At 41.6% G+C, this 27499-nt stretch overlaps 1 protein-coding gene across 2 annotated transcripts in view; it reads left to right on the top strand.

The window, feature by feature from the left end:
* The window catches only part of CREBRF (CREB3 regulatory factor), an 85735-nt gene that overhangs the window by 49607 nt on the left and 8629 nt on the right, over positions 1 to 27499 (top strand). For both annotated transcript variants that reach the window (XM_030825010.1, XM_030825014.1), the window contains exons 5-8: positions 4962 to 5156; positions 7172 to 7361; positions 8942 to 9015; positions 19089 to 19211. In XM_030825010.1, coding sequence (XP_030680870.1) covers positions 4962 to 5156; positions 7172 to 7361; positions 8942 to 9015; positions 19089 to 19211 — 582 coding nt within the window. The remainder of the gene's footprint in view (positions 1 to 4961; positions 5157 to 7171; positions 7362 to 8941; positions 9016 to 19088; positions 19212 to 27499) is intronic.

The raw sequence follows: 27499 nt of genomic DNA, 5'->3' as shown, positions 1-27499 counted from the left end.
GTCTATTTTCTGGATTGGCTCCCAAATTTTAATAGAGCCTTTTCTGTGGACAGGCTACAACTGTTTGGGGTCATGAAATTACATGATTGTAAGGCTAAGAATGGGCTCCCAGAATGAGAATTTGTTTTGTAATTTTCACTAAACATTTTCACAGTTAACTTTACCAGCTTATTGACAGTAGTCTGTACTAACCAGAGATGTGTGATTGAAATTTTAGGCAGTAAATGTGGTATTTGTTACTTTTTTTGGTAATCCTGTCAGATAGGAATGAGTTAGATCAGTATGATGATCTATCACATGAAAAGAAAAGGGAAAGATCTTAATGGGAAACGTTGCATTAAACAAAATCATGGATTTGTTTTAAAAAATTTTGAGTGCCTACTTTTGTGGCAAGCACTGTGTATATTAGGTATTGGCTATACAGAGATGAAAAAAGTAGACATCTTCATGGAACTTAGTGTTAAGTGGGTTTATTTACTGTGATGATTTCTTAGTCTTTTAACATGTCTATGTGTACTGTGATTTGGCAAGAGAGATATGCAGGATGAGAGATTTTAAAACTTACCTGACTGCAGAATTCACTTCAGGTAAAACCATATCTTATGGTAACAGTGTTCTTCAGAACCTAGTTTGAGAAATATTTAATGACCCTAAATTCAAGACCAGTGATCTTGGGGCATAATTTTTTTTCATTCTGTGTGATCATTGAATACAGTCTCTGTATTGAAAGGTGGGTGGTGGCTGGGTATGGTAATTCATGCCTGTAATCTTAGCACTTTGGGAGGCTGAAATGGGAAGATTGCTTGAGCCCGAGTTCGAGACCACCCTGGGCAACAAAGGGAGACTCCTGTCTCTACAAAAAATACAAAAATTAGCCCAGTGTAGTGGTGTGTGCCTGTAGCCTTAGCTACTCAGGAGGCTGAGGTGGGAGGATTGCTGGAGCCCAGGAGGTCGAGGCTGTAGTGAGTTGTGATCACACTGCTGCATTCCAGCCTGGGTGACAGAGCAAGTCACAGTCCGAAGAAAGGAAGATGGCTTTAGGCAACAAATTCAGAGAGAGAGAGAGAGAGTGTGTGTGTGTGTATATATGTTTGTGATGGTGAATTTATGGTGTATGCTATTAGAAAATATTATATTAAGTCAAAGAAAACTGATGGCTTTTAAATACTTCTGGGAAAAAGGCTGAAGACCTATAGGTAATAAAACTAGTAACTAATTTGGGTGGGACAGAAGAAATAAAAAAATCTTCATGATTCTTTAAACTTGAAATATATGCAGGAAAAAATCTATTCAGATCATTTAATTAGGCATAAGAAAAGTGGGAAGCCCTGAGACACCTTGAGTTGTGGGGCCTGACTTAGTCCCAGCTGTGCCAAATCATATTAAGTCTCCATGAGCATTGTAGTTCGTATAAATGGAGCTAACAACCTCCTTCCTAACCAGGGACAGTGATTTGCCAGAGATCCAGGCCCCCACAGAGAGGCAAAGGTAGTTACTATCTAAGGGAGTATATCAAATAAAGTATCCAGGAGGATGGTATGTGTATATATATGTGTGTGTGTGTGTGTGTGTGTGTGTGTGTACACACACAGCTGAAGAAGCTGTATATAAATTTTTTTTCTCTTATGCTTTGGGCTGGGATAGGCTTAAGTGTGGAACACCCAATTACTGACATTGATAGGAAGGTGGGAGTGTTTTGGTTGGTGCATCTGCCTGTGTTGAGGTGTTCACAGTCAAACTAGGGTAATCTTGTGAGCCAGTAATTTTTGCCTACTTAGTGTAACAAGGGCCTTTTTATTATTTATTTATTTACTGGGACAGAATCTTGCTGTTGTTGCCCAGGTTGGAGTGCAGTGGTATGATCTCGTCTCACTGCACTCCACCTCCTGGGTTCAAGTCTTCTCCTGCCTCAGCCTCCTGAGTAACTGGGATTACATGTGTACGCCACCATGCCCAGCTGATTTTTGTATGTTTAGTAGAGATGGTTTCGCCATGTTGGACAGGCTGGTCTTGAATTCCTGACCTCATGTGATCTACCCACCTCGGGCTCCCAAAGTGCTGGGATTACAGGTGTGAGCCACCATGCCTGGCCATGAGGGCCTTTTTATTTATTTATTTTTGTATTTTTAGTAGAGGTGGGGTTTCATCGTGTCAGCCAGGATGGTCTCGATCTCCTGACCTTGTGATCCGCCTGCCTCGGCCTCCCAGAGTGCTGGGATTACGGGCATGAGCCACCGTGCCTGGCCACAAGGGCCTTTTTAAAGTCCATTTCTGTCGGCAACATATGGCCCTTGCATCTTTTCCAAAACTAGGTTGATAACTAGAACAAAATAAATCCTACAATTTGAAAAGAAACATAAGCATAAATAAATAGGCCAAAGCCATTGCTTTATTCTAATATAGTTTTTAAAAATTAGACTTCTAGAAATGATTGTGTCACTCAACTTGTGCATCATTTTTTAAGAAGAGCCTAAGGGGCCTGGCGTGGTGGCTCACACCTGTAATCTCAGCACTTTGGGAGGCCGAGGCGGGTGGATCATGAGGTCAGGAGATCGAAACCATCCTGGCTAACACGATGAAACCCCGTCTGTACTAAAAAATAGAAAAAATTAGCCGGGCGTGGTGGTGGGCACCTGTAGTCCCAGCTACTCGGGAAGCTGAGGCAGGAGAATGGTGTGAACCTGGGAGGTGGAGCTTGCAGTGAGCCAAGATCGTGCCACTGCACTCCAGCCTGTGTGACGGAGCAAGACTCCATCTCAGAAAAAAAGAGCCTAAGGGTCACCATCACACTGCTTGCTGTTTTGTTTTAAACTACCACGTGTGTACTAATAAAATGCTGTTAACACCAGCAGTGCTACAAAAGCTTGTCTTAACTCTTGCTCAGAAATCATTCTGCTTTCCAAATTGATTCTGTTTTTTAAAGTCATGTTTATTGTGGTATAATTTTCACAGTAAAATTCACCCCTCTTACAGTGTACACGTCTATGAGTTTTGACAAATCATGTAATCATGTAACCACCACTAATACAGAATAGTTTGATCACCCCCCAAAATTCCCTATTTTATGTTATGTTATGTTATGTTATGTTATGTTATGTTATGTTATGTTATGTTATTGAGATGGAGTCTTGCTCTTGTTGTCCAGGCTGTAGTGCAATGGCACAATCTTGGCTCACTGCAACCTCTGCCTCCCGGATTCAAGCGATTCTCCTGCCTCAGCTTCCCGAGTAGCTGGGATTACAGGCACCCACCACCATGCCCGGCTAATTTTTGTATTTTTAGTAGAGATGAGGTTTCGCCATGTGGGCCAGGCTGGTCTCGAACTCCTGATCTCAGGTGATCCGCCCACCTTGGCCTCCCAAAGTCCTGGGATTACAGGCGTGAGCCACCGCACCCGGCCCCTTATGTTCTTTTATAGTCATCCCTTTCCTCCACTGCCAATCCCTGGCAACCACTGTGTCCATATAGTTTTGCCTTTTCCAGAGTAGTATATAAATGGAAGCATGCTCTTGATTCATTCTTTGTCTGGAGAAAACTTAGTTCCTCAAAGCAAACATATCATCACCTTCTTATGTTTTCAGGAAGGAAAAATGACCATTTTACTTATGGTCAATGCTGCCCAAGTTTTCCTGGTTACCTTAGGTTTGGATTGTGTACATTCTTTGCACAGCCCATTCCCTCTTGTTCATGTACCTAGCATTAATGATGTGGAGTACATCAGAGGTGGCCATTCTCTGAGGGTATTTTAGATTTATAGGTCATTCAATACTGGGTCTGACCAACAGTTCTAGCAACTCAGAATTAAGTATTTTCTGAAACTTCCTATTAGGAAAATCCCCCCTTCTTAAACAGTGATGTTAATACAAATAGCTTTCAATAAAATATTAACTGGAATAGGCATATAAGTTTTTTTATCTGATAGGCAGTGTGAGAACTGTCATCTTTTATACTTTTCCAAAAGAAGTAGGGTGACAGGTAAGAAGAAAACTAATGCTGCCACATAGAATTCTGCCCAGTAGAACACCATCATAGAAATGTATACAGCCGGGCTAGGCATGGTGGCTCATGCCTGTAATCCCAGCACTTTCAGAGGCTGAGGCCAGAGGACTGCTTGTGAACCCAGGAGTTTGAGACCAGCCTGGCAACATAGTGAGACCTCTGTCTCTACAAAATTTTTTTTTTTTTGGAGACAGAGTCAGAGTCTCATTCAGTTGCCCAGGCTGGAGTACTGTGGCACAATCTCGGCTCACTACAACCCCTGCCTCCTGGGTTCAAGTGATTCTCGTGCCTCTGCCTCCCAAGTAGCTGGGATTGCAGGCGTGCACCACCATGCCCTGGCTAATTTTTGTATTTTTTAGTGGAGACAGGGTTTTGCCATGTTGGCCAGGTTGGTCTCAAACTCCTGACCTCAGGTGATCTACCTATCTCGGCCTCCCAAAGTGCTGGGATTACAGGTGTGAGCCACCACGCCTGGCCTACAAAAAATTTTTTTAAAATTAAAAAAAAAAGAAAAAGAAAAAAGCGTATATAGCTTTCTGTCTGAGATGTTTCAGATACATAAATATTAGAAGGAAGACATTTAAAAGTCATAGTTTATGTATCTAAGTACCATTATCTGATGGTACTTTTGATATTCCTATAGCTATCCTGTAATTGTTCTCTTGATCCTGTTTGAAGGTAATAAAAATAGTATCGTATACTAACTTATAAAAACTAAAGAGAAACCCAAGGAAGATGAACAGTGTAGTTATCTATGTTTATTAATCTTGGAATGTTTTATGAGTTAGAGATTTACATATTAAAAGTTCTCTTATAGACCTGGTTTTTTATCTTTGACATACCAATGATGTTTTCAGATGCAAGGAAATTACCAAGTCACAAATAGAAGGGATCTTTTCGTTTGTTCTGATTGATTTATTGAAATTTATGGAGCTTATAAATTGCGGGACCTTTTTTTTAAGGCTATGAAAATGATTCTGTAGAAGACCTGAAGGAGGTGACTTCAGTATCTTCACGGAAGAGAGGTAAAAGAAGATACTTCTGGGAGTATAGTGAACAACTTACACCATCACAGCAAGAGAGGATGCTGAGACCATCTGAGTGGAACCGAGATACTTTGCCAAGTAATATGTATCAGAAAAATGGCTTACATCATGGTAAGAGGGTATTGGGTATTGCAGTCAGATATTTAGTGTCACTTTAATTAAGTTGAGATGCTAATCCATAATGCTTACTACCTGTACCTAGGCATTTAACCCTTCCTAGCAAACTGGAGATGGGGACTGTAGAGCTGCTACGTTTGCATGACTACTCACAAATAGCTTTTACCAGTGTTAAGAGTCCTTACATAAGCGGGGAGGAAGGACTGTCTAAACATTATTTCATTTCTAGTCCCTTCTTAATCTACTTACCCCATCCAGGAAATGACCAGGAGGCTGCTGGTTTCTGACCTGTCACAGTTGGTATAACCAGAAGGGTTGAGGAGAAAGTGAACGGGCTCTCTTGCATTCTTTTTTTTTTTTTTTTTTTTTTTGAGACAGAGTCTCACTCTGTCGCCCAGGCTGGAGTGCAGTGGCGCAATCTCGGCTCACTGCAAGCTCTGCCTCCCGGATTCACGCCATTCTCCTGCCTCAGCCTCTCCGAGTAGCTGGGACTACAGGCGCCCGCCACCACGCCCGGCTAATTTTTTTGTATTTTTTTACGGGGTTTCACCATAGTCTCGATCTCCTGACCTCGTGATCCGCCCGCCTCGGCCTCCCAAAGTGCTGGGATTACAAGCGTGAGCCACCGCGCCCGGCCATCTTGCATTCTTGTCTAATCCGCAGATGTAAATGGGGGGACTGGAATTCAAATGGTAATGGGGATAAAAGGGCAAGGAAAGAAAAGAAAGGGAGGATGGTTATGGAGAAAAGGAGTAGTAGAGAAGAGTCGAATACCTGTAGTAGGAATCAGAAGTTTATAATCTTAGGTAGGTCAGGCCGTGTGCTGCAGCTCATGCTTGTAATCCCAGCACTTTGGGAGGCTGACATGGGAGGATCACTTGAGTCCAGGAGTTAGAGTCTGCAATGAATTGTGATTATGCCACTGCACTCCATCCTGGGCGATAGAGTGAGACCCTGTCTCTAAAAAAAAATTTTTTAAATGACAGTCTTAGGTAGGTCAAATTTTTTATTGTGAACTCAGGAAGCTGTGATTAAGTAGAATTTATTCTGCACAAATGTTATTTTTTAATTAATCCATAGTTTCTAGTTCTTCTGCTCTGAATAAAAAAAATTAATACAAAGTCTTTACTGAAAAAAGTGGGGAGGGGAACTACTAGTAAGTGTGATGGTCAGTAAACAGGTTATTCACTCATCATACAGATGTGAGTTGCTAAGGATTTTTGAGGACAAGAATTCCATCTGATGTATGTTTGTGCCTCATTTTCCTTTTCCACTAGCAACCAGGTGTACTATATTGTCTCTCAGTAAATAATTACCAAGTTTTTGCCTTCAGATAAGTTTTCTACTAGAAATGAAACATTAAGTCCAGTCAATAATCCCAAGTAGCATATGAGTACTAGGGAAGTTGTAGGAGTTCGGAGGACAGAACCATCCCTTTTGCCTGGAGAGATAGACCAAGACCCCTTGAGTCTTCTATAATGTTATTTATCAAAGCAACAAAAGAAGAGCTTTTAAACAAGGTTATGCTTACTTGTTGGATTTTCAAGTTCAATACAAAAATGTGTACGTCTGACAATTTTCAGATGTAGTATCAGAAACATCTTGGTTTGGGTAAAATCTCCAACCTCTTTTCTAACTATATATTATACCCTAGTCCTGATTTTGGTGTTTAGTTGAACTCATACTCATCCTGAGATTTGAGATGCTTAGTATGCCATGCAAATAATGAAGAATCTGTCATGCTGGGACTAGAAGCCTAGGGTAGGGAATAACTTGGAAAAAGTTAGAACTCTGCCATATCACCCCCATTTCCTGCAGCCACAAGATGGGAAGGAGAGGAGGCCAGCCCTTCTAGGATAGATTGTTAAACATGCTAAGACTTCTGAAACATGCCAAGACTTCTGAAAAGAAAAGGTAGTGGTGGGAAGTGGTTAAAAATGTGGCCGTGAAAAATGTGTCTCTTGTTAATTAAAGTGATCTAACTTAAACTTATTTTAAACTGTTTATAGGAAAATATGCAGTAAAGAAGTCACGGAGAACTGATGTAGAAGACCTGACTCCAAATCCTAAAAAACTCCTCCAGATAGGCAATGAACTTCGGAAACTGAATAAGGTGATTAGTGACCTGACTCCAGTCAGTGAGCTTCCCTTAACAGCCCGACCAAGGTCAAGGAAGGAAAAAAATAAGCTGGCTTCCAGGTAAATGCTAATAATGTTCACTCGTGAAGAAAGTTTAGGAGGTGAGGTTAGGCCCTAAGTGAGTTTTTATAGAAGGACAACAAAGAAACTGTATTTTTCTTTTATAAATTCTACAATGAGAATATTATAATTTTTCTTTTGAAAGTAGAAGACGGTATTTTTGTTTTACGGAAAAAGTTTTTAAGAGGGGAGAGATGAATGGACTCTGGTGCATTATGTTGTAGTATAACAATAAAAAATTTTTTCATAGCTTTATTTTTTGTTTGCTTTTTTAGTAAGTCAGAGTTATTGAGCTATAACTTACAGTAAAATGTATACCTTTTAATGTATACTTTTATGAGTTTTGACAAACATATCCAATCATATAACCACCACCACAATCAAGATATTGAACATTTTCATCATCTTAAAAAGTTTCCTTATGTCTCTTTGTAAAAGCAAACCCCTTCCTGCACCCATCGCCCCTCAAAACCACTGATCTATTTTCTGTCTCCACAGTTTTGCCTTTTCCAGAATGTCATGTACATGGAATATATTGTATGTATGTAGCCTTTGATTGAACCTGTCTTCCTTTTTTTTTGGAGATAGAGTCTCACTCTGTCACACAGGCAGTGGCCTGATCTTAGCTCACTGCAACCTCTGCCTCCAGGGTTCAAGGGATCTTCCCACCTCAGTCCCCTAAGTAGCTGGGATTATAGATGTGACCCACCATGCCCAGCTAATTTTTGTATTTTTTGGAGAGATGGGGTTTCACCATGTTGCCCAGGCCTCCCAAAGTGCTGGGATTACAGGCGTGAGCCACTGCGCCCAGCTGAATCTGTATTCTTTCACTCAACATGACACATTTGAGATTCATCCATATTGTTGCCTGGAGTAATAATTTGTTCCTTTTGGTTGCTGAGTTGTATTCCTTTGGGTAGGGATATACTACAGTTTATCCATTCACCAGTTGAAGGGCATTTGGGTTGCCTCCAGTTTTTGGCAATTATGAATAAAACCACCATCAGCGTTCACTTACACATGTTTGTATGAATATATTTCCATCTCTCTTAGGTAAATATCCAAGCATATATGTTTAGAAGAAACTGACAATTCTCCAAAGTAGCTATATGTACTGTTTTACATTCCTACTAGCAACACATGAGGGTTCCACTTGCTTCACATCCTGTACAACTTTTGGTATTATCAGTTTTTGTTTGTTTTTATTTTTGTTTTTTAGCCACTTTAATAGGTGTTTGCTGATATAGCTTTATTTTTCAATGTGTGCTAAATTTTTAAAAATCGATTTGCATAAATGATTATGTTGTGTTTTCTGGTAACTCAGTTATTTGATAAACGTCAGTAGGCAGCGGTTTTGGATTGCTATTAGAAAATGAAAGATGAATATTCACTTAAGAAAGCAGACTGGGCGCAGTGCCTCATGCCTATAATCCCAGCACTTTAGGAGGCCAAAAAGGAAGGATCACTTGCAGCTAGGAGTTGGAGAGTAGCCTGGGCAACATAGCGAGACCCCTTCTCCACAATTAAAAATAATAAACTTAAGAAAAAGAAAGTGAACTAACTGCTCCTTCCTTTCACAGAGCTTGTCGGTTAAAGAAGAAAGCCCAGTATGAAGCTAATAAAGTGAAATTATGGGGCCTCAACACAGAATATGGTAAACCTAAAGTTTTAAGAAGTTGATTAACCACCTATTGATTTGCTGACCACTCTCTCTTTTCTTTGGTTTGTGATTTGCTTTCCCTGTATTCTGCCTAGTTTTTGGCTAGCCTCCTGTTATCTGTTCACTAAGCCACATGCTCGCTTTCCTTCAGTCTTGTCCTCCTTTTAATATAAGTTTCTGTACTGGTGACTTCCCAATCCACATCTCATCTTTACACTAACAAGCTGATCCACATTGTGACCATGGTAATTTATTTATTTATTTTTTTCTGTAAAAGATTTAGAAAGTTTTGGCTGGGCGTGGTGGCTCACGCTTGTAATCCCAGCACTTTGGGAGGCCGAGGCAGGTGGATCACGAGGTCAGGAGATCGAGACCACGGTGAAACCCCATCTCTACTAAAAAATACAAAAAATTAGCCAGGCGTGGTGGCGGGCGCCTGTAGTCCCAGCTACTCGGAGAGGCTGAGGCAGGAGAATGGCGTGAATCCGGGAGGCGGAGCTTGCAGTGAGCCGAGATTGCGCCACTGCACTCCAGCCTGGGCAACAGAGGGAGACTCCTTCTCAAAAAAAAAAAAAAAAAAAGAAAGTTTTACTAGTAAATTAAGAATAGGCAGCAAAAACAACCTGCACTTCTCGAAAGATCACGATAATTTCTTCCATTTTATAATGGTGTTACTGGATTAGCCAGTTTTGTTAACTGATTTTAATATTTTCCCTAAATTGAATAATGACATTTTAGGCTTCGTATGAATAATTTAGACCTGTGTTTTTCAGATTTGGTTGCTCATTGGAATTGTCTGTGTACTTGGTTAAAATACACATTTCTAGGCTTCTCTGCAGATCTTCTGAATTAGAAGTGTACAAGTAGAACTCAAGAATCCATATTTTTAACACTTATCAGATCATTCTCTTTTTGTGTGTGTGAGACAGGATCTTACTCTGTTGCCCAGGCTAGAGTGCAGTAGTGTGATCACAGTTCATTGCAGCCTCTACCTTCTGGGCTCAGGTGATCCTCCCACTGCAGCCTCCTGGGTATCTGGGAATACAGGAGTGCGCTACCACGCCTGGCTAATTTTTTGCATTTTTCATAGAGGTGGGGTTTCTACTGTGTTGCCCAGTCTGGTCCCAAATTCGTGGGCTCAAGCAATCTGCCTACCTCAACCTCCCAAAGTGCTGGGATTACAGGCATGAGCCACTTGGGATTACAGGCATGAGCCGCTGCACCCAGCCAAGATTATTCTTTTTTTTTTCTTTTTATTTTGAGACGGAGTCTCACCCTGTTGCCCAGGCTGGAGTGCAGTGGCGCGATCTCGGCTAACTGCAACCTCTGCTTCCCAGGTTCAAGCAGTTCTCCTGCCTCAGCCTCCCGAATAGCTGGGACTACAGGCCTGCGTGCTACACCCGGCTAATTTTTGTATTTTTAGTAGAGACAGGGTTTCACCATGTTGGCAAGGCTGGTTTTGAACTCCTGACCTCAGATGATCCACCTGCCTTGGCCTCCCAAAGTGCTGAGATTACAGGCATGAGCCACTGCACCCAGGCCAAGATTATTCTTAATGGAACCATTCTAGCACTTATTCAGGAACTGCTGGCTTTGATCTAAACCAAAGTGCTTCTCGGCATTTCACATTGTAGCACATGTAGAAAATTACCATCTCTGAGGCATCATGGAATATAAAAAGAGTAGGCTGCTCATGGGAGGAGGTCCCGATGAGCTGAGGGGATAATTATCTTAACACATCTAGAACCCTTTTACAGCACTTCAGGGGTATGGGAAGCTCTGGTTTTGATCTTCTGTGATAAGAACACCTCCCTTCTCCCTTATTTTGTTTAAGCCTGGTGTTATAAGAGTTAGTGTATTCCTTTGCCTCAAAAATTGTCCTCTTCAATGTGCAGTTCTTTTGGGCAAGTTGAATCTGAAAGTGAAGCAGTGTGAACAACGACCAATTATTTGTTTCTAGCGGTTTTCTTAAGTTTAGCATGTCTGGCACATAGGCGTTCAATAAACTGTGCAGTTTTTCTTAATCCTTTATCTTGATTATTTTGTTTCCTTTGGTGAGGGCAGAAAAAGAATTTCCAACTGTAAGGTTTTCAACTTATGAAATGAACTTGTGTTTTATTTAATAGCCACTCAGTAAATGAATTAGATAAAATAATTGTTGGTGTGTTGAAATGCAAAGCTATCCATTTTCCTATTGTTCTTTCTTACTATTGAAACATTGTGGCCTTGAGCTCTGTTAATGGTGCCCTGGCCTCCTCCTAGATATCTGGAAGTCACTCTGTTACTTCTTTGTGGAACACTTATTATCCATTACCTATCAGCCCAATAGTTTCTAGAATTTGTGATTTACAATTTGAAAAAGATTCTGAGACTTGAGAACGTAGGCTTACCAACTTTATATTTTGCCAAGTGGAAACATTAAAAAGAAAATCATCTACTGTTACTATAATTTCATATAAGGAAGGATATTTTAGTATTAAAAATTTGAGAAGGGCATAATCTCATAATAGAAAATAAATTTAGATTTATGAAAAATGTACTCTGTTGTCTTTATCATTTTTAATATGTCATGAACTGGCATTGTTCCAGGGACTAGCTTCAGGGGCCCACTATACTACTCATCTCATCCTATCCCACCAGACTTCCTTCTATTGATTCCTCCTGCCAAAGCTCACTGGAGACTGCTGTGTGAATCCTGTGGAAACTTGTTGACTCAGAATGAGAAATAGAACTGTTAGCTCTTCACCCTGACTGACGTATTTTGTCCCTAAGAAAAGCTATATGGAAACATTAAAACCAGAAAATCCCTTGATGAATATGGCATCAGAGGAGGAGGATCTGTTTATGAGTTGAATGTTTGGACTCAATTTCCGAGAGCCAGGTGCTTCTATTTCCTAAACCAGAGGTTTGTGGTAGCATGAGAGCCCTTTCCCTTTTCTCTCCCTGCCCCATAATGTGCTTGGACACTGTCAAGGCTTGAGAAGAGCTATTCTGCTCAGTTTTACTTTAGATTTTATAGTGTTTTTTCTTTTTCTTTTCTTTTCTTTTTTTTGGAGACAGAGTTTCACTCTTGTTGCCCAGGCTGGAGTGCAATGGCGTGATCTCGGCTCACCACAACCTCCACCTCCTGGGTTCAAGCGATTCTCTTGCCTCAAGCCTCCCGAGTAGCTGGAGTTACAGGCATGCACCACTACGCCTGGCTAATTTTGTATTTTTAGTAGAGACAGGGTTTCTTCATGTTGGTCAGGCTGGTGTCGAACTCCCAACCTCAGGTAATCTGCCTGCCTTGGCCTCCCAAAGTGCTGGGATTACAGGCATGAGCTACCGTACCCAGCCCCTGAATGTAGTTTAAAATTGTCCCTCTCACTTTCCTCTTCAACTGCAGTTTAGATTGGCCCCTTTTCAGTATTGCTAGATGAAGAATAACAAAGCACTGGTTTTTACACCAGGCATTGTGGCATGCTTCTGTAATCCCAGTTACTCAGGAGGCTGAGGTGGGAGGATTGTTTGAGACCAGCCTGGATGATAGAGAAATACCCCATCTCTTTAAAAACAGAACAAAAACCTCAAATCACCAAGAGGTAGAGATTAATTTCAGACTATAGGAATCCTGTGTGCTGAAATAAAAAATGTGTTTTCCTCACAGCTTTACCGAGGTATAATTGAAGTACAGTACCTCTACACATTGAAAGAGTATAATTTGATTGGTTTGTATATGCATACATATGTGAAACAATCAAGATAATGAATATTTCCATTACCTCCAAAAGATTCCTAGTGCCCCTTTGTAAGTCATTCTGCTCTCCACTCCTATCCCTGGATAGCCTCAATCTGCTTTCTGTCACTATAGAGTAATTTACATTTTTCTAAGATCTTACATTAATGGAATCACAATATGTTTACATTTTTGCCTGGCTACTTTCACTCAGCATAATTACTTAAAAATTCCTCCATGTTGTTACCTGTATTAATAGTTAGATCCTTTTTATTGCTAACTAGTATTCCATTGTATGGATGTACTACAATTTATTTATCTCTTCACCTGTTGATGGATACTTAGGTTGTTTCAAGTTTTTGGCTGTAACCACGGGGCTATGAGTATTTGTGTACAAGTACTCATATGTAGACATATGTTTTATTTTCTGTTGGTTAAATACCCAGATGTAGAATGATTGATTCATAAGATAAGTGTATATTTACTTTTATAAGAAACTGCGAAACTGTTTTCCAGACTGACTGTGCCGTTTTGCATTCTTAAAAGCAGTGTAGGAGGGTTCTAGTTGGTCCACAGCCTTGCCAACACATGGCAGGGCCTATCTTCTTATTTTTACAAATCTAATGGGTGTGTGATGGTATCTCATTGTGGTCTTAACTTTTCATTTCTCTGATTAATAACATTGAGCCTCTTTCCTGTGCTTATTGGCTGTTCATGTTTTCTTTTGTGAAGTGTCTGTTCAAATATTTTGCCATTTAAAAAAATTGGTTTCTCTTCTAAAGTTTCTTTATTCTGGGCCGGTCGCAGTGGCTCATACCTGTAATCTTAGCACTTTGGGAGGCTGAGATGGGTCGATCACCTGAGGTCAGGAGTTCGAGACCAGTCTGGCCAACATAGTGAAATCCCGTCTCTACTAAAAATACAAAAAATTAGCCAGGCTTGGTGGTGGGCACCTGTAATCCTAGCTACTCATGGGGCTGAGGCAGGAGAATCACTTGAATCCGGGAGGTGTGGTTGCAGTGAGCTGAGATTGTGCCATTGCACTCCAGCCTGGGCAACAAGAGTGAAACTCTGTCTCAAAAAAAAAAAAAAAAAGTAAGTAAATAAATAAATGTTCTTTATTCTGGATATAAGTTCTTTGGCTTGGCTTTTTGCTTTCCTCATTGGCATCTTTTCCTTTCCTTTTCCTTTTTCTTTTCCTTTTTCCTTTCCTTTTCCCCTTTCCCTTTCCTTTCCTTTCCTTTCCTTCCTTTCCTTTCCTTTCCTTTCCTTTCCTTTCCTTTCCCTCTTCCTCCTTCCCTCCCTCCCTCCCTCCCTCCCTCCCTCCCTCCCTTCCTCCTTCCTTCCTTCCTTCCTTCCTTCCTTCCTTCCTTCCTTCCTTCCTTCTCTCTCTCCTCTCTCTTTCTCTGTCTCTCTCTCCCTCTCTCTCTCTCTTTCTATCTCCCTCTCTTCTGCTCCCCTCCCCTCCCTCTCCTTCCATCTTTCTATCTTTCTTATCTTTCCTCACTCTGTTGTCCAGACTGGAGTCCAATGGTGCGATCTCAGCTCACTGCAACCTCTGCCTCCCGGGTTCAAGCGATTCTCGTGCCTCAGCCTCCCAAATAGCTGGGATTACAGGAGTGCACCACCACACCCAACTGATTTTTTTTTTTTTTTTTTTTGAGACGAAGTCTCACTCTGTTGCCCAGGCTGGAGTGCAGTGGCACCACCTTGGCTCACTGCAAGCTCCGCCGCCTGGGTTCACGCCATTCTCCTGCCTCAGCCTCCTGAGTAGCTGGGACTACAGGCGACTGCCACCACGCCCAGATAATTTTTTTTGTATTTTTAGTAGAGACAAGGTTTCACCATGTTAGCCAGGATGGTCTCGATCTCCTGACCTCATGATCCGCCTGCCTCAGCCTCCCAAAGTGCTGGGATTACAGGCGTGAGCCACGGCACCTGGCCTGATTTTTGTAACTTTAGTAGAGACAGGGTTATGCCATGTTGGCGAGGCTGGTTTTGAACTCCTGGCCTCAAGTGATCCACCCGCCTCGGCCTCCCAAAGTGCTGGGTGGGATTACAGGCATGAGCCACCACGCCTGCCCCTCATTGGCATCTTTCAAAGATCAAACATTTTTAATTTTGATGAATCAATTTGTCAGTTTTTTTTACATTTCATGATGTTTTGTGTTGTAAGAAACCTTTGCCAACTCCAGCATTTACAAATCTTTTCTTGTATTTTTTTTTTTCTTAGCATTTACATAGTTTTAGGTTTTGCATTTAGGCTTATGATCTATTTTAGGTCAATTTTTGCATATGGTATAAGGTAAAAGATGATGTTCATATTTTCCCATATAAATATCTGGTTGATCAAGCACCATACATTGAAAAGACTTTCCCTTCCCCATTGAATTGTTTTTGCACCTTTGTTCAGTCAATAGACCATATATTTATGGGTTTACTTCTAGATATTGTATTCTGTTTCATTGATACATTTATCTTCCTTTATGTGGATACAAAACTTTTTTTTTTTTTTAATAGAGATGGGGCTGGGCATGGTGGCTCATGCCTGTAATCCTAGCACTTTGGGAGGTCAGTTGGGAGGATTGCATGATTGCTTGAGGCCAAGAGTTCAAGACCAACCTGGCCAACATAGTGAGACCCCTGTCTCTATTTAAATTATTTATGAAAAAGAAAAAAGATTAAAAAAAAACATAGATGGGGTCTCGCTGTCTTGCCTCAAACTCCTGGGCTCAAGCTGTCATCCCATCTTGGCCTCCCAAAGAGCTGGGATTACAGGCATGAGCCATTGCGCCCAGTCATGTAGATAGAAAATTGTCTTGATCACTGTACAGAACTGTCTTGATTACTGTAAATCTTTAAGTCAGGTAGGGCTAGTTCTTGTTAGACCTCCAATTTTGCTCTTTTTATTTAAATCTGTTTTGGCTATTACAGGTCTTTTGCATGTCTATATAGATTTTCAAATTACTTTATCGCCTTTTACAGAAAAGCTTACTGGAATTTTAATTGGGATTGCTTTGAATCTTTAGATCTATTTGGAGAGAATTACTGTCTTAAAATGGAGTTTTCCAATCCATGGACCTGGTATCTCTATCTAGCTAAGTCTTCTTTAGTTTCTGTCTGCCATCTTTTACAGTGTTCAGTGTAGTGCTTGAACATCTTTTATTAGATGTAGTCCTGAGTATTTTATGCTTTTTAGTGCTTCTGTAAATGGAATTGCTTTTGAAATTTTATTTTTGAGTTCTTTGGTATTAATATATAAAACATATTTTTGTGTATTACTCTTAGTTCCAGTAGTAGGTATGTAGATTCCCTGGGATTTTCTGCTGGCAGAGTCCATCATCTGCAAATAGGAATGGTTTTATTTCTTCCTTTCTGATCTTTATGGCTTTTGTTTTTCTGCCTTATCAAAATGTCTAGAACAGCCACAATATTAAATAGAGTGGTGATTGCCTTGTTTACAATCTCAGGGGAAACATTTTATCTTAGGTATGATGTTTGTGTTGTGCTTTTTTGTAGATGAGATGCCCTTTATCATTTTGAGAAAATTTCCTTCTATTTCTAGTTTTGTTTATTATGAATGGGTGTTGATTTTTTTGCATCTATTGGAACAATCATGTATTATTCTCTTTTATTTTGTTAATACATCACATATTCACCTGTTAAAGTGGCCAGTTACATTTGTTAATACTTGGATGTTAAGCCAACCTTGCATTCTTGGAATAAACACTACTTGGTTATGATATATCTTCCTTTTTATATTGGAATCTATTGCTAATATTTCATATTATTCTATTCTTATATGTTGGATTCCATTGTTAATGCTTTGTTAAGGATTTTATGTCTACATTCAAGAGGGATATTGGTCTATGATTTTTATCTTCTTTTTTTATAAGGTTTTAGTATTAGGGCTATACTGGCCTTGTAGAATTAATTGGACCATGATCTCTCTTTCTTTTTTGTTTGACAAAGTTTTATAAGATCAATTTTATTTCTTCACTGTATTTATGATAGAATTTGCTATTAAAACCTTCTAGGTTCTTTTTTTGGGGAAGATATTTGGTAATTTCAATTCTTTACTAGAAAAAGCTATTCAGATGCTTTATTTCTTCTTGTATGGATTTTCTTTTTCTTTCTTTCTTTTTTTTTTTGAGACAGTGTCTCACTCTGTTGCTCAGGCTGGAGTGCGGTAGCACGATCTCAGCTCACTGCAACCTCTGCCTCCCAGGTTCAAGCAATTCTCATGCCTCAGTCTCCTGAGTAGCTGGGATTACAGGCATGCGCCACCATGCCTGGCTAATTATTTTTATTTTTAGTATAGATGGGGTTTCACTGTGTTGGCCAGGCTGGTCTGGAACGCCTGGCCTCAAGTGATCTACCTGTCTCGGCCTCCCAAAGTGCTGGGATTACAGATGTGAGCCACTGTGCCTGAGCCTCTTCTTTTTTTTTTTTTTTTTTTTTTTTTTGAGACGGAGTCTTGCTTGTTGCCCAGGCTGGAGTGCAGTGGTGTAATCACAGCTCACTGTAACCTCTGCCTCCCAGGTTCAGGCGATTTTCTTGCCTCAGCCTCCTGAGTAGCTGAGATTACAGGCACCTGCCACTAAGCCCAGCTAATTTTTATATTTTATTAGAGATGAGGTTTCGTCATGTTGGCTAGGCTGGTCTTGAACTTCTGACCTCGGGTGATCCACCTGCCTGGGCCTCCCAAAGTGCTGGGATTACAGGCGTGAGCCACCGTGCCCGGCCTTCCTGGCTTCTTATATGGATTTTAAATTGTGTTTTCAAGAAATTTGTTCATTTCACCCAAGTTGTTAAATTTGTTAGCACCATAGTTTCTTATTATCCTTTTAATATCTATAGATTCTAAAGTGATAACACCTTTGTCGTTACAGATATGAGTGATTGGTGTTGTCTCTTATTTTTCATGATGGATCTACCTGGGTGGGGGGTTGTCAGTATTGTTGATCATTTCAAAGAACCAGCTTTTGGCTTTGTTAATTTTCCTTATTGTGTATTTGTTTACTGTTACATACATTTCTGCTCTTTATTATTATTTCCCTCCTTTACTTACATTGAGTTAACTTGCTTTTTTTTTTTTTTTTTGAGACAGAGTCTTGCTCTGTCACCCAGTCTGGAGTGCAGTGGTGTGATCTCGGCTCACTGCAAGCTCTGCCTCCTGAGTTCACGCCATTCTCCTGCCTCAGCCTCCTGAGTAGCTGGGACTACAGGCACCCACCACCACACCCAACTAATTTTTTGTATTTTTAGTAGAGACAGCGTTTCACCGTGTTAGCCAGGATGGTCTCTATCTCCTGACCCTGTGATCCTCCCGTCTTGGCCTCCCAAAGTGCTGGGGTTACAGATGTGAGCCACCGTGCCCGGCCTTAACTTGCTTTTTGTTCTGTTTTGTTTTAAAGCTTTTCAAGGTGGGGAAATCTGTTTTTAAAGCTTTTGTTTTTGAGGGACTTGGTTTGATTTATTTAATAAATATTTACTAAGGTCCTATGATTCAATATAGCAGGCACTATCAGGTCTTAAAGCAATGAAGACAAGTAGGGCAAGTTGCTTACAGGATAGTGGACATCGATGCATGTCTACAGTGTGTTGTCTTTTTTCCTTGCCGTTTTTTTTAGTTGGGTGGGGGGGTCTCACTGTGGTACCTAGGCTGGAGCACAGCGGCTATTCACAGTCACCATCCTAGTGCAACTGCCTGCAACTCCTGGGCTAAAGCCATTCTCCTGCCTCAGCCTCCCAAGTAGCTGGGACTACAGGTGTACACCACCACACCTGGCTATGGTGTGTTATCAAAAGTGCATACCCAGTAATCTTGAGGGTTTTTTTGTTGTTGTTGTTTGATGCTGTTGTTGTTGTTTTTTGAGATGGAGTCTTGCTCTCTCGCCCAGGCTGGAGTGCAGTGGCAAGATCTTGGCTCACTGCAACCTCCACCCCCTAGGTTAGGGTAATTCTCCTGCCTCAGCCTCTGGAATAGCTGTGACTATAGGCACATGCCACCACACCTGGCTAATTTTTGTGGTTTTATTAGACACAGGGTTTCACTGTTTGGCCAGGCTGGTCTCAAACTCCTGACCTCATGCAATCCACCTGCCTTGGTCTCCCGAAGTGTTGGGATTACAGGTGTGAGCCACTGCACCTGGCTAATCTTGAGATACTTTTAAAAAACAAGTGCCACATCATTTGAAATTAAGTCTCTTTGGATAGGAGCTGCTTATAATCATCACTGCTTAATGCTTTCTTACACATTCTCCATTTCTTAATTATCTGTTATTACATAATTAAAAGGAAAGTCTTTCATGATAGTGACATATTCCAAGTGTTTTGTTCTGTCTTACAGATAATTTATTGTTTGTAATCAACTCCATCAAGCAAGAGATTGTAAATCGGGTACAGAATCCAAGAGATGAGAGAGGACCCAACATGGGGCAGAAGCTTGAAATCCTCATTAAAGATACTCTCGGTAAGAAGAATACGAGATAAATTCATAACAATTAATAACATGTATAAGATGTACAATTTAAGGGGATATTAAAAGTTCTTTTAGTTTAAGGAAAAACTCAAGTGCTCTCATTGTAATTACTCTCCTTTATGAGTAATTTTATCTTTTGAGATTTAGTGTTCATAAACATGTGTTGCAGGTGACCACAATTTGTAATTTAGACTTAATCATGAAACTATTTTAACATTTAAGAAAAACAAACTTCTAGCAACTTTAACCTTTCATGGAGGACAAAAGGTCCCAGAGCTGTCAAGCCTGCAGTTTGCACTTTAGTGTAGAGATTCTTACTTGTTTTACTCAGTAATGCATTTCACAGGATTCCCACAAACTTGGCTCTCTGGTTTCCCATCCCTGAACAGATTGCACAATGTGGGGAGGATCAGAGAGGCAGGGATCTAGACGTCAGGCCAACTGAGAGCCGACAGGGGGGAAGAGAGAGCTAGCTAGTATAGACATAGACATGAGAATCAGCTCAGCTGCTATAGGAGAAAGTCACTGACAGACAGTAGCATCCAAGGCATCCAGCATTATACGACCCACGAAAACCCCCAAAATTAAATTTACACAATAAAAGGTCAAATGTTTTTCTTGAACAAAACTATATTTATATTGAAAACAATCCGGTGAAGAGTAGACCCTAAACGCCAGTATTTTCCTCAGCAATCACTTACCTCCTGCTTCCATATGGATTAATTCTGTGCTTGACTTTTTCTTCAAATGGGTTGGTGCTATTTTAATTTTTTATGTATTCTTTCATAGCCTTTCTTTCTTTTCTTTCCTTTTATTTTTAAAAGCATTTTTATTCTTCCTTTATTAGCTACAGGGGGAAATTTAACATTACAAGAAAAAGTTATTTTTACCTTTTTATTTTTTAATGTAAACATCTATATGTTTGGTAAGCTTATGTACTCCTTTACACTTGAAAGTCAGTTTTACCAGGTATAAAATCCTCAACTCGTATTTTCTTTCCTTGAGTATCTTGAATATGAGTCTCCATTTTCTTTTGGCATAAAGTGTTGCTGTAGAAAAGCTAATACTGGCTGGGTGTTGGTGGCTCATGCCTGTAATCCCAACACTTTGGGAGGCCAAGGCGGGCGGATCACTTGAGGTCAGGAGTTCGAGACCAGCCTGGCCAACATAGTAAAACCCTGTCTCTACTAAAAATACAAAAATTAGCTGGGCATGGTGGCAGGCGCCTATAATCCCAGGTACTTGGGAGGCTGAGGCAGGAGAATCGCTTGAATGCAGGAGGGGTGGAGGTTGCAGTGAGCCAAGATTACACCACTGCACTCTAGCCTGGGTGACAGAGCAAAACTGTCTCCAAAAAAAAAAAAAAAAAAAAAAAAAAAAAAGGAAAGAAAAAAGAAAAGCCAATATTGACTAATTATTTTTTCCTTATAAGTACTTTGCTGTTTTTGCCTAGGTGCCAAAAGGATTTTTTCTTTAAATACCAGTAATTTTACTAGGTTATATCTAGAGTTGGTCATTTTTATTTGACATTTTTATGTTTATACTGTGTTCTTTCAATATGTACTTTCAAATGTTTTTAGTGTTTGATCTGTTCCCTTGCTTTGCTTTTCTTCTGTAGGGACTCTTATTATCTATAGATTGGCTCTTTTTGGCCCATCTTTAGTATTTGTCTGTCTTTCTTTTCTCTTTTCTTCTTCTTCTTTTTTTTTATTTTTTTTGAGACAGTGTTTTGCTCTGTCACTCAGGCAGTAGTGCAGTGGCACAATCTTAGCTCACTGCAGCCTCCATCTCCCAGGTTCAAGTGATTCTTCTGCCTCAGCCTCCTGAGTAGCTGGGATTACAGGCACCCGCCACCACACTTGGCTAATTTTTGTATTTTTTAGTAGAGGTGGGGTTTCAACATGTTGGCCAGGCTGGTCTCGAACTCCTGACTTCAAATGATCTTCCTGCCTTGTGTCAGTTTTTCTTGAATCATTTTTATCTCTTCATTTCTAACATTATTTCTCCTTTTTACCTTCTGTTTCTCTTAAAGCATTTGCTGTCATTACTTGCTGATCTTAGGTTCCTTTTAATTTCAGGAATTTTCCCCTGTATTTCTAATTCTTTTCTGAATTCTGTCACCTTATTTCTTAGTTATTCTATTTCTGATTTATGTTCTTTCATGTGTCGTGCCATTTTCTTTCTTTTATTCTCTTTTTTCTTAGAAAAAGTTGTGGGATTCTGACCTTGATACTTCTCTGTTGTTCGTATATATGTGAAATTAGTTCCTCTGAACTTTTAAAAGAAGGTTTGGTTCAGAATAGCTTTTCTTTTTTCACAGAGTCTCCGTTTTTCAGTTAACATTTAAAAACATGGTGTCTGGGCGCGGTGGCTCACGCCTGTAATCCCAGCACTTTGGGAGGCCGAGGCAGGCAGATCACGAGGTCAGGAGATTGAGACCACCCTAGCTAACATGGTGAAACCCCGTCTCTACTAAAAATACAAAAAAATAGCTGGGCATGGTGGCACGTGCCTGTAGTCCCAGCTACTTGGGAGGCTGAGGCAGGAGAATTGCTTGAACCCAGGAGGCAGAGGTTACAGTGAGCCAAGATTGCACCACTGCTTTCCCGCCTGGGCGACAGAGCGAGACTCCTTCTCAAAAAAACAAAACAAAACAAAAAAACATGGCACGCCAGATTTGGTGGCTTTTTCCTGTAATCCCAGTCACTTGGGAGGCTGAGGCAGGAGGATCGTGTGAGGTCAAGGTTCTAGACCAGCCTGGGCAACATGGCAACCCATCTCTGAAACAAAAACAAAAAAATGGCACCTGGCTTTCTGAGATTTCTTGTTCTGCTCTCCTCCCTCATTTTATTTGGACCATCTCTGTTTCATATCTTTAGTTCCTTTCTTGCTTGATTTTAATTTCAACCCCAGGGTTTTTTGTTTTGTTTTGAGACAGAGTCTCACTCTGTCGCCCAGGCTGGAGTGCAGTGGTGTGATCTTGGCTCCCTGCAGCCTCTGCCTTCCAGGTTCAAGCGATTTTCCTGCCTCAGCCTCCCCAGTAGCTGGGATTACAGGCACTCACCACCATGCCCGGCTGATTTTTGTGTTTTTACTGGAGATGGGGTTTCACCATGTTGGCCAGGCTAGTATCAAACTCCTGACATCAAGTGATCTGCCCGCCTTGGCCTCCCAAAGTATTGGGATTACAGGCCTGAGCCACTGCACCTGGCCAGTTTTTTTTTTTTTTTTTTTTTTATCACGGCTTGCTCCTGTCCTGCAAGAGTCCTGGCTGGTCCATTTTCAGAGTTCACAGAGGCTCAACTGTGGGCCCCTTCACTTCTGACTGTGGGCTCCTTGTACTCACCTCGTATTCAATATTGGGTTGGAGAAAATCCCTCACAGCCTTAGCTGCAGTTCTCAAGTTGACTCCGCTGTACTTGCCAGTGGGTAACCTATTGGCTATTTAGAAATTTTTTTTTGTTCTCATGTCCATTACTTCCTTTTGGCCCATCCACATAAATATTGATAAATATTGATAATGCTGTTGCCATACATGTCTTAAAGTTTTTGGTAGTTTTTCCCACCTTCTTGAATGTTCCTAGGGATACCTTATCACTTGTAAATATTTTTCATGGGTTTATGGTTTTGCCATTTAGTTGCTCTGTTTTTATATGGGGAAATGAAGATTAAAAATCTGTGTGGTGGCTGAGCACAGTGGCTCATGCCTGTAATCCCAACACTTTGGGAGGCTGAGGTGGGAGGATCGATTGAGGTCAAGAGTTCGAGACCAGCCTGAACCTGGAAGTTCAAGGCTTCAATGAGCAGTGATTGCACCACTGCACTCCAGCCTGGGCAACAGAGTGAGACCCTTTCTCAAAAACAACAACAACTATACAGCTGTCTTCCCAGAATTTGCCCCTGGACCAGTTTAAATGGGTTGGAGTTTTTTTTTTTTTTTTTTTTTTTTTTTTTTTTTGAGACAGTCTCCCTCTGTCACCCAGGCTAGAGTGCAGTGGCACTACCTTGACTCACTGCAACCTCCGCCTCCTGGGTTCAAGTGGTTCTTATGCCTCAGCCTTCTGAGTAGCATGTGCCACCATGTGCAGCTAATTTTTGTATTTTTAATGGAGACGGAGTTTCACCATGTTGGCCAGGCTGGTCTCAGAGTCCTGACCTCAAGTGATCTTCCCGCCTCAGCCTCTCAAAGTGCTATAGTCATGAGCCACTGAGCCTAGCTGAGTTTATTTTTCTTTTCTTTCTTTCTTTTTTTTTTTTGAGATGGAGTCTCGCTGTGTCACCCAGGATAGAGTGCAGTGGCACAATCTCGGCTCACTGCATCCTCTGCCTGCTAGGTTCAAGCGATTCTCCTGTCTCAGCCTAGCAAGTAGCTGGGACTACAGGCGCATGCCACCGCACCCGGCTAATTTTTGTATTTTTAGTAGAGACGAGGTTTTACCATCTTGGCCAGGCTGGTCTCAAACTCCTAACCTCATGATCCACCCACCTCAGCCTCCCAAAGTGCTGGGATTACAGGCGTGAGCCACTGCGCCCGGCCTGAGTTTTTTTCTTTTTTTTTTTTTTGCCTTCTGTCATCATGTCATCTTTTTTTTTTAATTTTTTTATTGCACACAAAACAATAAACATTTTCTAAAAGTACATACAAACAAAAAGATGCATATCAAACATATTAGGATGGTTGCACATGGGAAGACGGGGAATAGAAATGATGGGTGGGAATTAAAGAAAATAAATGAGAGAGGGACTTTGTATGGATCAATGATAATAACTCAGTCCTCTATTTGACAAAGAAGAAGGAGAAGGAAGAGGAAGAAAAAGAAAGTGGGATAAAGGATCAGAAAGGGAGGAAAATAGAAAAAATTAGAGTATGACTCCAGGGTAGACCTGTTTTGTTGTTGCTTGGTTGGTTTGTCAGTTGTATTTTTCATATGTTTCGCCATGTTGGCCAGGCTGGTCTCGAACTCCTAGCCTCAAGTGATCAACCCGCCCCGGCCTCCCAGAGTACTGGGACTACAGGCGTGAGCCACCATGTCTAGCCCCCACATTGCTTCTGGCCTCTGTGGTAGATCTCCCAGATGGGGCGGCCAGGCAGAGGTGCTCCCCACATCCCAGATGGGGCGGCCAGGCAGAGGTGCTCCTCACTTCCCAGACGGGGCGGCCGGGCAGAGACGCTCCTCACTTCCCAGGCGGGGCGGCCGGGCAGAGACGCTCCTCACTTCCCAGGCGGGGCGGCCGGGCAGAGGCGCTCCTCACTTCCCAGGCGGGGCGGCCGCGCAGAGGCGCTCCTCACTTCCCAGGCGGGGCGGCCGGGCAGAGGCGCTCCTCACTTCCCAGACGGGGCGGCCGGGCAGAGGCGCTCCTCACTTCCCAGACGGGGCGGCCGGGCAGAGGCGCTCCTCACATCCCAGACGGGGCGGCCGGGCAGAGGCGCTCCTCACTTCCCAGACGGGGCGGCCGGGCAGAGGCGCTCCTCACTTCTTCCCAGACGGGGCGGCCGGGCAGAGACGCTCCTCACTTCCTAGACGGGGTGGCGGCCGGGCAGAGGGGCTCCTAACTTCCCGGACGGGGCGGCCGGGCAGAGTCGCTCCTCACATCCCAGACGATGGGCGGCCGGGCAGAGGCGCTCCTCATAACCCAGACGGTGGGCGGCCGGGCAGAGACGCTCCCCACCTCCCAGACGGGGCGGCGGCCGGGCAGAGGCTGCAATCCCAGCACCCTGGGAGGCCAAGGCAGGCGGCTGGGAGGCGGAGGCTGCAGCGAGCCAAGACCACGCCACCGCACTCCAGCCCGGGCAACTCCAAGGACCGAGTGAGCGAGACTCCGTCTGCAGTCCCAGCACCTCGGGAGGCTGAGGCGGGCAGACCACTCGAGGTCAGGAGCTGGAGACCAGCCCGGCCGACATGGCGAAACCGCGTCTCCAGCCAAAGGAGAAAAACCAGGGAGGGGTGGTGGCGCGCGCCGGCAATCCCAGGCAGCCCGCAGGCCAGGGCAGGGAATCACGGGAGCCGGACGCAGGGAGTCTGCAGTGAGCCGAGTGTAGTCCAGCGTGAGCCACAGAGGGAAGAAAAGAAAGAAGAAAGCAAGAAGGGAGGGAGGGAGGAGGGAGGGAGGGAGGGAGAGGGAGGGAGGGAGGGAAGGGAGGGAGGGAAGGAAGGAAGGAAGGAAGGAAGGAGAGTTTATTTTTCTTAAAGGTAATTTCTCTGTCAGGTTACAAATTCTTCTGGAGTCATTTTTGATAATTTACGTATTCCTGAAAAATTACTTCCTCCTGGGCCTCAAATTTCTTAAAAGTGAGCAAAGCATTTTTGTTTGATTTTTTATTTCTTCTGTATCTGTTGTTAGTGTTCCATTTTCATTTCTTATTTTGTGTCTGTTCTCCCTTATTTCTTGATTCATTATAGGTTATTCGACTTTCTCCCCCCAAAACCAGCTCTTAACTTACCAGTTCTAATTTCTTGAGTTGTTAGATGCTTAATTTTTTTTTTATTCTTTCTTGACCATTCATGTAAATAACAGCCTTTGAATTTTCTTCTTAGAGCTACTTTAGCTGATTTAAATTCTGACGTAAGTTCTGATTTGTCATTTTTATTGTTTTCTGAATACTTTGAAATTTTAGGTTTGATTTACTCTTTAACCCAAGAATTCTTTGAGAGAGATTTAAAATTTCCCCCAGCAGGTAGGGATTATTGTTTTCTAGTTTTATTACTGACCTCTAGTTTTTTGTGGATTTATTGAGATTTTCTTGGTTGCCTAATATAAGATTACAGTTTTTAATGTTCTGTGGGAGTTTTAAAAGAAGATGTATTTTCTATTTTATAATAAGATTCCCACATATTGACTAGGTATTTTTAATTAAGCTTTTTCTTTTTTTGGGGGGGGCAGGTGGCAGTCCATTTACTCTGTGTAGAACTGAGAAAAGTTCCCAGTAATGTATTTCAGTTTCATCTCATATTTTCTGTGTTTTTGCTTCTGAATGTCAGGATGTTTGAATAGTATTTATTAGTACTAAATCTGCATTATGAATTACAATTTTGATCATCACGAAGTACACTTCTTGTCTGGTATTATGAGTGCAGCTTTCTTATATTTGTTTGGTATTGTTTATAATATTTATATTTGTTTGGTATTCCTTTGTCTACTCTTTTATTTTCAATCCTTCTGAATCATTTTATATTACTTACACCTTTTTAAAACGTTTTAGCCAGGTGCAGTGGCTCATGCCTATAATCTCAACATTTTGGGAGACCAAGGTGGGAGGATCACTTGAGCCCAGGAGTTCGAAGCCAGCTTGGGCAACATAAGGAGACCCCATTTCTAGAAAAAAAAAAAGTACAAAAAATTAGCCAGGCATGTTGATGGAAGCCTGTAATCCCAGCTTCTCAGGAGGCTGAGGCGAGAGGATCACTTTTGCCCAGGAGATGGAGGCTGCAGTGAGCCAAGATTGTGCCATTGTACTCCAGCCTGAGTGACAGACCTCATCTCAAAAAAAAAAAAAAAAAAAAAAAAAATTTTAGTTAAATTAAAATTTAGCTTAATTTTAATTCAGATATCAGAGAATTTTTTCTTAGTTTTTTTTTTTTTTTTTTTTTTTGAGACAGAGTCTCGCCCTGTCGCCCAGACTGGAGTGTAATGGCGTGATCTCGGTTCACTGTAACCTCCGCCTCCCAGGTTCAAGCGATTCTCCTGCCTCAGCCTCCTGAGTAGCTGGGATTATAGGCATATGCCACCACACCTGGCTAATTTTTGTATTTTTAGTAGAGATGGAGTTTCACCATGTTGTTCAGGCTGGCCTCAAACTCCTGACCTCATGATCCACCCACCTCGGCCTCCCAAAGTGCTGGGATTACAGTACAGGAGTGAGCCACCGTGCTTGGCCTAGATTTTTTTGTGTAGCATGTATTTGGATTTTCTTTGTTATTTATTCTGGAGGTTGTACTTTAATAGGTGAGTTTAGCTCAGTTTTAAAAATATTGATCTATGTTTGGTTTTAGTGCTGTCATCAAAAGATCTGCTAGAGTTTGTTTATGTGGCCTTTTTTTGCCTTTATATGATCCATTATGGTTTCACTTTTGTTTGTATCCTCTGATAATTTGCAAAGCTTTGTGTTTTTACCTTGTGAGTTGGCTTTTAACTGTAACATAAAATGTATACTTATTTTGTCTGTCAACTTTTCATTTAAGATTTTAATCCTATAGAAAAGGAGAAAGAATTCTATGATGAACATATATGTTTCGTTCAACTAGATTCACCAATTGTTTTCGTTGTTTTTTAAAATTCAT

Source organism: Nomascus leucogenys, chromosome 2 (assembly GCF_006542625.1).
Source record: "Nomascus leucogenys isolate Asia chromosome 2, Asia_NLE_v1, whole genome shotgun sequence".
Lineage (NCBI taxonomy): Eukaryota > Metazoa > Chordata > Mammalia > Primates > Hylobatidae > Nomascus > Nomascus leucogenys.
The sequence above is the reverse complement of the archived record's forward strand: the minus strand, read 5'-3'. Positions and strand labels throughout refer to the sequence as shown.